The sequence below is a fragment of the Cherax quadricarinatus genome, chromosome 47 (assembly GCF_038502225.1).
Source record: "Cherax quadricarinatus isolate ZL_2023a chromosome 47, ASM3850222v1, whole genome shotgun sequence".
NCBI classification, from domain to species: Eukaryota; Metazoa; Arthropoda; class Malacostraca; order Decapoda; family Parastacidae; genus Cherax; species Cherax quadricarinatus.
The window spans coordinates 11,382,564-11,395,064 of record NC_091338.1 but is presented as its reverse complement, the minus strand read 5'-3'; the positions used below and the strand labels follow the sequence as shown (position 1 = coordinate 11,395,064).

Sequence of the window (12,501 nt, the reverse complement as noted above, 5' to 3'; positions counted from 1 at the left end):
ATGTGAAGGAGTGCAGAATGAACCTACCAGAGACGAGGAGAGCGGAATTAGAGGGAAAGAAAGAGCTCGTGTCAGCTTTCTCTGATTATTCTCGGCCTTGGTTAATGACGTCACTGGTCATGAGTGTTGACCCACTCTTATACGGCATCACTAATCAACAATAATAATTATAATCATGGGGGAGCGCTAAACCCATAGGATTATACAGCGCATGTGGGGGGGAAGGTATTCAGGCTCAATTCAGGGAACCGGAGCACATATCCAATTCCCTAGATCAAGAGCCCCTCACCAGCGTCAAGGAACCTCCCTTGAAGGGTCACTAATCAACAAATATATATAATGAAAACATCAAAAAATCTTTATTTCTAACTAGCATAGACAATAAGTAGGAACAGAGAGGCACAAGGACCCTAATGGAACTATGTTTAGGACCCCAGTGGAAATTTGTCAGTTTGACTTTTTTTAGAGTTATCCCAGTTAATTTACACTATATATATGATAATAGTACTTATGTGTACTTGTGCCTAAATAAACTTACAATACCGTGACTGGAACAATGCACGTATAACTCGCACATATGTGAAAATTATGACGATGTTTCGGTCCACGTCGGACCGAAACTTCGTCATCGGTTTCTCCTATGTGCGGGTTATTTGTGTATAGTAAGTTTATTTAGGGACAGGTACACACAAGTACAATCATCATTCATAGTAACAAAAGTGTAAATTACCTTGGATAACCCAAAATAAAAGTCAAAGTGACTTGCTTCCATTGTAATCATGGGGGAGCACTAAACCCGTAGGGATTATACAGCGCCTGAGGGAGGGGATGGAAGGTACTCAGGCTCAGTTCAGGGAACTGGAGCACAGATCCAATTCCCTAGATCAAGAGCCCCTCACCAGCGTCAAAGAACCTCCTTTGAGGGGCCTTATTTCCATTGAGGTCCTTGAGGTTACAATGATTTTAATTACATTTTATTTGGTTACAGCTGAGATAATTATATAAACATAATCTGAAACATTTCTATGCAAAGCATCATCATCATCATCATCATCATCATCATCATCATCATCATCATCATCATCATCATCATCATCATCATCATCATCATCATCATCATCATCATCATCATCATCATCATCATCATCATCATCATCATCATCATCATCATCATCATCATCATCATCATCATCATATGTCCTGTTTTATCAGTATTAGACATTTATTACATTCAGAGAAAGCACTAAATCCCTAGGGGTGATACAGTACCTGGTGAATGGGAGACATTCAGATTCGATCCAAGGAAAAGGAGCTTGTCCCTTTCCTTGGATCAAGAGCCTCTCTGCCATTAAGGCAGAGAGGGGACTGATAAGCAGTTTTATAGAACATTCTAATTATATATTTGGGAAAGTGCTAAACCCAAAGGAGTTATACAGTGCCTAGGGAATGGGAGACAATGAGGTTTAATCCATGGAAGAGGAGGACAAGTCCAATTCCTTGCATCAGGAGCCTTTCACCAGCATCAAGGAATCTTCTTTAAGGGGACAATATTTTAAATTTATTATTATTATTATTATTAGTAGTAGTAGTAGTAGTAGTATTTACCTGAAGTTTACCTGGAGAGGGTTTCGGGGGTCAACATCCCCATGGCCCAGTCTGAGACCAGGCCTCATGGGGGATCAGGGTCTGATCAACAAGGCTGTTACTGCTGGCTGCATGTCAGTTTACATGTGGCCAACAGTGACAGCCTAGTTTGTCAGGCCTCTGCAAAGGCAGTGATTCTGTATGAGTGATGGTGAAAGTGTTGAATGATGAAAGTTTTTTCTGTCTTTCTGGGTTTTTCTCTCTCTTTAGGTCAACCCTGCTTTGGTATATCTGTGTCTAACATTAGGAATAATTTTAGGAGAGAAGTAAATAATGAAAATGATTGTTATAGGAATGCAGTTAGAAGCCTGAGTAGATCTATAACCCACTATGATAACATGAACATAGATAAGTATGTTTATGGAGCAACTTGCAATGTGAACAGACTGACTGATGTTGTAGTGGCCAGGCTTAGGCTTGGTTACAAGTACTGACTGACATTGTAGTGGCCAGGCTTAGGCTTGGTTACAAGTACTTCTGGCAGTTTGGGAGACACACAAATGACGATCAAACTAAATGCAAATTATGTGATCAGGCATATGGTCACTGTCTTGAATACTATGTGCTTAATTGTCCACTTATTGAGGAATAGAGAGATAGACAGTATAATAACCTATGTGACGTCAAGATATCTTATTAATGAAAATAAGATACCAGATATACCAAGCAAATTTCCTAAATTTGCTTGTAACAGATAAGTGAGCTATAGATATGTGGATATAAATTCATATGTACTCCTGTTAACCCTTTGGGGCCTAGTTCCCAGGCCTTTTGTGTATCCATATGCTCTTGCGCTACCTTCCACAGGATGAATATGGAATGCACAATAAACTAGCCACTTCGGTGGCAAAATCTCTAAAAAAAAATTTCCCTGCCTCAGTGGGAAACAGACAACATGTTAATAAAAAAAATATTAAAGTGGGGAAAAAAAAAAGATTTTCTAGGCAGATTAAAATTTAATTTCATACTTGATTATAATTAAAAAAAAAATCTCTAAATATATATACGTATTATTATATTCACAATAAGTGTTACAAGTACAAAGAGTCATACACCGTATTATCTGGTGAAAATATATCAAGCAGTAAAATTAGTTCATACAAATCCCAGAACAGGTGGGGCTTGAACCCATGGTAAGCAAGTCATACAACTCACAGGCCAGTGTTGTCCACTGGACCAAACCAGTCACATATGTAAATAATGATTATTTAAAAATGTCATTATATTGCCAGCTAATGAAAATAAGTTACTCTGACTTTTTTAGGTTATCTTAGGTAATTTACACTATGTATTATAGCTGTACTTATGTGCACCTGTGCCTTAATAAACTTAAGATTCATCCAACTAGGTATATTTCTACAGTTCATATAAAATGTTATTGAGTTAGATCTCACCCCAAGAACTGACTGTATTCCAGAAAATAGTACAATATGACATGACATCATTTCTTCTTATTTCAACAAACCAGCCATATCCCACCAAAGCAGGGTGACCCAAAAAGAAGAACAAAAGTTCCTCTTTTTAACTTTAGTAATATATACAGGAGAAGGGGTTACTAGCCCCTTGCTCCCGGATTTTAGTCAGCTCTTACGGCAATCATGGCTTACAGAGGAAAAATTGTTCCACTTCCCCATGGAGATAAGAGGAAATAAACAAGAACAAGAACTTGTAAGAAAATAAAAGAAAACCCAGAGGGGTGTGTGTATATATACGCTTGTACATGTATGCGTATCGTGACTTAAGTTTAAGTAGAAGTAGCAAGATGTACCTGAAATCTTGCATGTTTATGAGACAGAAAGAAGACACCAGCAATCCTACCATCATGTAAATTAAGTACAGGCTTTCATTTTACACTCACTTGGCAGGATGGTAGTACCTCCCTAGGAAATTGCTGTCTACCAACCTGCTACCTAGATGACACCATATATGATTACTGATTTGTAGCTACAGGAGCATATCAATGTTTGTGATGATGCATCATCAGTATTTAATGAATCTAACATAATATTTTAAAAATCCAGTGGTTGTAGCATTTGCTGCTTCCTTTTGTATCCCATCCATTGTTGTGAAAAAGAACACTCATGTACAGCTCAGGAAATTTATTAAAGGAAACATTATCCCACAAATGGCTTCATCAGCTATTCGTGGCAAAACATTTCCAGCAATAAATGTCCTGAACTGTACATAAGTACGTAAGTGTCCCTCTCCATGGTCTGTCGGTACTGCCATGAAAATTACAACCATTCTTTTGTTCTACTCCTTTGTAAAAAAATTTATTAGCTGCATACCCGGTACTACTCGGGTATTTACCTTCATGGCAACAGAAAACACGGACCAACAGAAAATAGAATATGTATATGTGTTTTTGCTATCAGTATGAAAAGACCTTTAAAATATGCTGCTCAACATATGCATAAAAAAAAAAATGCCCCATGGAAGCTACTTCCCCTAATTAAAATTCTGGAATGCCATATATCCTAAACTCTAATTGCATTGGCTTTTATGGAGACTGAGTTTTACATACTTAAACAATCCAACAAAAAATACAAATAACAATACTGTATGTGGTTATCATGTGTCCTCTTTTCCTTGTATTAGCTAACTAGAGCATTTTTTGTTTTTATCATTCCTCTGAAATTCACTTGTAGTTCTAAGAGTGACTTTGGCTTACATTTAAACTTTTTCTAGCTTGATCACATTTTTTAAGTGCAGACACCACATCATTGCTGCATGAAAAGCATGATATGTATTTCAGTCAAACATAGCACTAGCACAGTCTGCTGCATGGTCATTCAGCTCAGATTTGCTGATGAGAGCTCCACACACTGGACACTCCTCCACATCCTTTGTATGTTTCTGAGAAAAAGAAAAGAAAATGTTATTGTAAATTCTGTAATAACAGAATATCTGAAATACACTATACTGTAACTGTTTTTTCTTCAAACTTTTGTTCTGATTTGAAAAAGTTCTAGATTTTCAAGAGTTCCACTGAATGGCCACCTTAATAACTTTCATTATGGAGGTGATCCATTATATTGTTTTATACTGTAGTAACTTTACTTCAGCTGCTGCTTAATTCTACACACAGCTTCTGCCTCCTTACTGCTATCCTTATAAACATTATCTACAAGTAGCATAGAAAAATTTTCTCTCAGTTTCTATATCTTTCCAGTGTGATATATCATAATACTGATTTACCTTTTATTTTTAAATGTGAGCTGAACTTTATCGCTCATGAAGTACAAAATTTCTTTACTATTATGAGAGAAATATTATTATTTCTTTTTTTTTATTGACACCTCGGCCGTTTCCCACTAAAGCAGGGTGGCCCAAAAAAGAAAAACTTTCATCATCATTCACTCCATCAATGTCTTGCCAGAGGCATGCTTACACTACAGTTATAAAGCTGCAACATTAGCACCCCTCCTTCAGAGTGCAGGCACTGTACTTCCCATCTCCAGGACTCAAATCTGGCCTGCCGGTTTTCCTAAATCCTTTCATAACATAAATGTTACCCTGCTCACATTCCAACAGCACGTCAAGTCCTAAAAACCATCTGTCTCCATTCACTCCTATCAAATAGGCTTACGCATGCTTGCTGGAAGTCCACGCCCCTCGCACACAAAACCTCCTTTACCTTCTCCCTTCAACTTTTCCTAGGTCGACCTCTACCCCCGCCTTCCCTCCACTACAGATTTATGCACTCTCGAAGTCATTCTATTTTGTTCCATCCTCTCTACATGTCTGAACCACCTCAATAACCCTTCCTCAGCTCTCTGGATAATAGTTTTGGTAATCCCGCATCTCCTCCTAATTTCCAAACTATGAATTCTCTGCATTATATTCACACCACACATTGCCCTCAGATACAACATCTTCACTGCCTCCAGCCTTCTCCTTGTTGCAACAGTCACCACCCATGCTTCACACCAATATAATAGTGTTGGTATAACTATACTCTCATACATTTCCCTCTGCTTCCATGGACAAAGTTCTTTGTCTCCACAGACTCCTAAGTGCACCACTCACCCTTTCACCCTCATCAATTCTATGATTCACCTCATCCTTCATAGACCCATCCACTGACACATCCCCTCCCAAATATCTGAATACATTCATCTCCATACTCTCTCCCTCCAATCTGATATCCAATCTTTTGTCACCTAATTTTTTTGTTATCCTCATCACCTTACTCTTTCCTATATTTGCTTTCAATTTTCTTCTTTTTCATACCCTACCAAACTCATCCACTGACCTCTGCAACTTCTCTTCTGAATCTCCCAAAAGCACAGTGTCATCAGCAGAGCAACTGTGACAACTTCCACTTTCTGTTAGATTCTTTATCTTTAAACCCCACACCTCTTGTGAACACCTGCACATTCACTTCTCTGACAATCCCATCTATAAATATATTGAACAACCATGGTGACATCACACATCCTTGTCTAAGACCTACTTTTACTGGGAAATAATCTCCCTCTCTCATACATACTCTACCCTGAGCCTCACTTTCCTCGTCAAAAACTCTTCACTGCTTTCAATAACCTACCTCCTATTCCACACACTTGCAACATCTGCCACACTGCCCCCCCTATCCACCCTGCCATATGCCACAAAAACCTCTTTACCCTCATTTAAATACTGTTCACCTATATGTTTCACTGTAAACACTTGGTCTACACTTCCCCTACCTTTCCTAAAACCTCCTTGTTCATCTGCTATCCTACTCTCTGTCTTACTCTTAATTCTTTCAATAATAACTAACATACACTTTACCAGGTATACTCAACAGCCTTATTTCCCTATAATTTCTGCACTCTCTTTTGTCCCCTTTGCCTTTATACAAAGAAACTATGCATGCTCTCTGCCAATCCCTAGGTACCTTACCCTCTTCCATACATTCATTAAATAATAGCACCAACCACTCCAAAACTATATCCCCACCTCCTTTTAACATTTCTATCTTTATCCCATCAATCCCAGCTGCCTTACCCCCTTTCATTCTACCCATTGCCTCAAATGAAAGTATTAAGCCCATGTGATCATTCAGTACTGCCTGAGTTATATAAAAGTTATAGTACCAGAAGATTATCATATAAAAGTATAGCACTTATTTACAGAGCAAAGTAAAGCATTTTCTAAAGTAACATTAACAATTTTTATACTAAGCTTCCATATAAAAACATCTTAATCAAGAAAGTATGATTCTAAATTGTAGTATATGGTTCAGAAACAAGTAACTTTTACAAGAAATACTTAGAAACAACGAAATTTAATTTTTACATGTCTTTTGACACTGGTCTGCTGGTTGTCACTGCTGTCACTGTCACTTTCCACAAGGACTGTCAAGCCACATGAAGCTGCATGATCTTCTATTTCTTGTGATTGGAAAAATTCTGAAGAGACAAAAAAAGAATTATGTTATGAATGTATTCATCACCCTATGAAATACTGTATAGGATTACTGCCTCTCATTTACACCTGTACTCTCAACTTGCATACAGTGAGTGAAAGTTACCTGGCTGTAACTATAGCTATTACAGGTCGGCCATCACTAATCCGGCATCACTGGGACCTGTAGTGTGCCAGATTAGCGAGTCTGCCGGATTAGAGTGGTTAGGTTAGAATACACTTAATTAACCTATCAATAGAGACCCTTTCTGCTACATCTTCCTCATTTTCATCACTGCTCTCTCCTCCACTGGCTTGCTGCTGTGGATTTACAAACATCTGCACAATTTCTGAGTCAGTATAATGATGAAATTTGAAATTAGGCTATCTGAAATTAGTGCTGGATTACTGATGGAGCCGAATAACTGATTGCCGGATTAGTGATGGCCAACCTGTACCTCAGAGACTAATTTATCTGCTACGATATCTATCACTCTTCTAACTGCTTTGATCTCTTGATTCACTTGCTTTGGAGTTAGACATCACCCTGGTTAGTCATAAGCCAGTAGATAACACTTCACCCTTTTTTTTATGAGCTATTTTGTATTCTGTCTTTATTCTCTCTCTGCTAGGTTTCTGTTAGTGATACAATAATTAATTTGATGTGTAATAGTTCATTTATGCATGCATGACCCCAAAAAGCTAATGTTTTAGTAATCAATTTGTTCTTTACTGATTGCATGGATTGTTAAATGTGTAATGAACAAATCTGTTATGATAACTTAAGGCATTCTTAAAATAACTCAAATTAATTGTTTTCCAGTATTATATAGCACTGTACATTTTATTTGAATTTCTGCAGTTTGTAACATCTGTTTCAGCACCATTGCATTGCTATTGCACTAGTCTTTTCATCTATGTTCTTTCTCATATTCAGTATAGATTTTCCTAATGCTACCTTACTCTGAACAGTATAAGTTGCTTTGATTTGGTTTTAATTAAACCTACAATATTTTTTGTTAGGTTGTTTGCCTACCCTTCAGTATTTTTTGAATACCTCATCTATATTTGTATATAAATTTTGTATAATCTTTTGTAATGTTTTTCCTGACTCTTTTTTATTTTATGGCTAATGTGTCCTCCAAACCCACTTGACAGGCAGGTGAAACCTTTGTTATTTTTTTTTTTTTATTATCACACCGGCCGATTCCCACCAAGGCAGGGTGGCCCGAAAAAGAAAAACTTTCACCATCATTCACTCCATCACTGTCTTGCCAGAAGGGTGCTTTACACTACAGATTTTAAACTGCAACATTAACACCCCTCCTTCAGAGTGCAGGCACTGTACTTCCCATCTCCAGGACTCAAGTCCGGCCTGCCGGTTTCCCTGAATCCCTTCATAAATGTTACTTTGCTCACACTCCAACAGCACGTCAAGTATTAAAAACCATTTGTCTCCATTCACTCCTATCAAACACGCTCACGCATGCCTGCTGGAAGTCCAAGCCCCTCGCACACAAAACCTCCTTTACCCCCTCCCTCCAACCCTTCCTAGGCCGACCCCTACCCCGCCTTCCTTCCACTACAGACTGATACACTCTTGAAGTCATTCTGTTTCGCTCCATTCTCTCTACATGTCCGAACCACCTCAACAACCCTTCCTCAGCCCTCTGGACAACAGTTTTGGTAATCCCGCACCTCCTCCTAACTTCCAAACTACGAATTCTCTGCATTATATTCACACCACACATTGCCCTCAGACATGACATCTCCACTGCCTCCAGCCTTCTCCTCGCTGCAACATTCATCACCCACGCTTCACACCCATATAAGAGCGTTGGTAAAACTATACTCTCATACATTCCCCTCTTTGCCTCCAAGGACAAAGTTCTTTGTCTCCACAGACTCCTAAGTGCACCACTCACTCTTTTTCCCTCATCAATTCTATGATTCACCTCATCTTTCATAGACCCATCCGCTGACACGTCCACTCCCAAATATCTGAATACGTTCACCTCCTCCATACTCTCTCCCTCCAATCTGATATTCAATCTTTCATCACCTAATCTTTTTGTTATCCTCATAACCTTACTCTTTCCTGTATTCACCTTTAATTTTCTTCTTTTGCACACCCTACCAAATTCATCCACCAATCTCTGCAACTTCTCTTCAGAATCTCCCAAGAGCACAGTGTCATCAGCAAAGAGCAGCTGTGACAACTCCCACTTTGTGTGTGATTCTTTATCTTTTAACTCCACGCCTCTTGCCAAGACCCTCGCATTTACTTCTCTTACAACCCCATCTATAAATATATTAAACAACCACGGTGACATCACACATCCTTGTCTAAGGCCTACTTTTACTGGGAAAAAATTTCCCTCTTTCCTACATACTCTAACTTGAGCCTCACTATCCTCGTAAAAACTCTTCACTGCTTTCAGTAACCTACCTCCTACACCATACACTTGCAACATCTGCCACATTGCCCCCCTATCCACCCTGTCATACGCCTTTTCCAAATCCATAAATGCCACAAAGACCTCTTTAGCCTTATCTAAATACTGTTCACTTATATGTTTCACTGTAAACACCTGGTCCACACACCCCCTACCTTTCCTAAAGCCTCCTTGTTCATCTGCTATCCTATTCTCCGTCTTACTCTTAATTCTTTCAATTATAACTCTACCATACACTTTACCAGGTACACTCAACAGACTTATCCCCCTATAATTTTTGCACTCTCTTTTATCCCCTTTGCCTTTATACAAAGGAACTATGCATGCTCTCTGCCAATCCCTAGGTACCTTACCCTCTTCCATACATTTATTAAACAATTGCACCAACCACTCCAAAACTATATCCCCACCTGCTTTTAACATTTCTATCTTTATCCCATCAATCCCGGCTGCCTTACCCCCTTTCATTTTACCTACTGCCTCACGAACTTCCCCCACACTCACAACTGGCTCTTCCTCACTCCTACAAGATGTTATTCCTCCTTGCCCTATACACGAAATCACAGCTTCCCTATCTTCATCAACATTTAACAATTCCTCAAAATATTCCTTCCATCTTCCCAATACCTCTAACTCTCCATTTAATAACTCTCCTCTCCTATTTTTAACTGACAAATCCATTTGTTCTCTAGGCTTTCTTAACTTGTTAATCTCACTCCAAAACTTTTTCTTATTTTCAACAAAATTTGTTGATAACATCTCACCCACTCTCTCATTTGCTCTCTTTTTACATTGCTTCACCACTCTCTTAACCTCTCTCTTTTTCTCCATATACTCTTCCCTCCTTGCATCACTTCTACTTTGTAAAAACTTCTCATATGCTAACTTTTTCTCCCTTACTACTCTCTTTACATCATCATTCCACCAATCGCTCCTCTTCCCTCCTGCACCCACTTTCCTGTAACCACAAACTTCTGCTGAACACTCTAACACTACATTTTTAAACCTACCCCATACCTCTTCGACCCCATTGCCTATGCTCTCATTAGCCCATCTATCCTCCAATAGCTGTTTATATCTTACCCTAACTGCCTCCTCTTTTAGTTTATAAACCTTCACCTCTCTCTTCCCTGATGCTTCTATTCTCCTTGTATCCCATCTACCTTTTACTCTCAGTGTAGCTACAACTAGAAAGTGATCTGATATATCTGTGGCCCCTCTATAAACATGTACATCCTGAAGTCTACTCAACAGTCTTTTATCTACCAATACATAATCCAACAAACTACTGTCATTTCGCCCTACATCATATCGTGTATACTTATTTATCCTCTTTTTCTTAAAATATGTATTACCTATAACTAAACCCCTTTCTATACAAAGTTCAATCAAAGGGCTCCCATTATCATTTACATCTGGCACCCCAAACTTACCTACCACACCCTCTCTAAAAGTTTCTCCTACTTTAGCATTCAAGTCCCCTACCACAATTACTCTCTCACTTGGTTCAAAGGCTCCTATACATTCACTTAACATCTCCCAAAATCTCTCTCTCTCCTCTGCATTCCTCTCTTCTCCAGGTGCATACACGCTTATTATGACCCACTTCTCGCATCCAACCTTTACTTTAATCCACATAATTCTTGAATTTACACATTCATATTCTCTTTTCTCCTTCCATAACTGATCATTTAACATTACTGCTACCCCTTCCTTTGCTCTAACTCTCTCAGATACTCCAGATTTAATCCCATTTATTTCCCCCCACTGAAACTCTCCTACCCCCTTCAGCTTTGTTTCGCTTAGGGCCAGGACATCCAACTTCTTTTCATTCATAACATCAGCAATCATCTGTTTCTTGTCATCCGCACTACATCCACGCACATTTAAGCAACCCAGTTTTATAAAGTTTTTCTTCTTCTCTTTTTTAGTAATTGTATACAGGAGAAGGGGTTACTAGCCCATTGCTCCCGGCATTTTAGTCGCCTCATACGACACGCATGGCTTACGGAGGAAAGATTCTTTTCCACTTCCCCATGGACAATAGAAGAAATAAAAAAGAACAAGAGCTATTTAGAAAAAGGAGAAAAACCTAGATGTATGTATATATATATATGCATGTGCGTGTCTGTGAAGTGTGACCAAAGTGTAAGTAGGAGTAGCAAGATATCCCTGTTATCTTAGCGTGTTTATGAGACAGAAAACGAAACCAGCAATCCTACCATCATGCAAAACAATTACAGGTTTTTGTTTCACAGTCATCTGGCAGGACGGTAGTACTTCCCTGGGTGGTTGCTGTCTACCAACCTACTACCTACCTTTGTATAATGGATTAATAGAGAGGAGAAAGTGTCTGTTGAAATGAAAACCCATTGTATTGAAATGCCTGATGCAACAGACATGGTCAGTTGTATGGAGAGCCTAATGGACATGCACACTACTGCTAACAAACAAAATTTTGATGCAGTAGACTTGATCAATTACATCAAACATTTGTCTAGCCAAATATTTTGTCCTTTATATCCAAAATCTGTTATTAAATATTTTTATCTTAATTTCTTCCTGCAGTTAATATTTTGATTACTTTTATATTTTCCTTAGCTATTTCAGCATTTTTTAACCTCTGCTTGACATTGTAGTCAAATTTTAAAGACCAGTTTTTTTTTTTACTGTCTGCTGATTCTTGTGTGTTATTTTATTTTTACAGTCAATGTGCTTTGTTATAATGAAGATGATAATGTGAATTTACTTTGTTAAAGATTTCTTAATTCATCAGAACTATAAACATACCCATAAATTATTTAGCAGGATTCAATACATCAATAATTATGACATTCATTAACATTTTAAGAGTAATCTTTAGTGTAATTTTTAATATGTCACAATAATGTACCTAGTACATTATCTTTGATCACTGATTATTTACAACAAATATGTCTAATAGTCAAGGGGCTAGTAACTCCTTCTCCAGTATAAATTACTAAATTTAAAAAGAGAAGCTTCATTTCTC

The 12,501-nt window shown here is 38.2% G+C and overlaps 2 protein-coding genes across 2 annotated transcripts in view; both read right to left on the bottom strand.

Moving 5' to 3' along the window:
• Trs20 (TRAPP subunit 20) overlaps positions 1–178 on the bottom strand; it is an 82,936-nt gene extending 82,758 nt beyond the window's left edge. The window contains exon 1 of the mRNA XM_053787789.2: positions 28–178. The gene's annotated coding sequence lies outside the window, so the exon portion shown is untranslated. The remainder of the gene's footprint in view (positions 1–27) is intronic.
• Positions 179–2,580: 2,402 nt separating this feature from the next.
• Positions 2,581–12,501, bottom strand: part of LOC128696480 (uncharacterized) — a 44,234-nt gene continuing 34,313 nt past the window's right edge. The window contains exons 9-10 of the mRNA XM_070094676.1: positions 6,928–7,040; positions 2,581–4,500 (exon numbers count right to left, since the gene is read on the bottom strand). Of these exons, the coding sequence (XP_069950777.1) occupies positions 4,396–4,500; positions 6,928–7,040 (218 nt within the window). The 3' untranslated portion in view covers positions 2,581–4,395. The remainder of the gene's footprint in view (positions 4,501–6,927; positions 7,041–12,501) is intronic.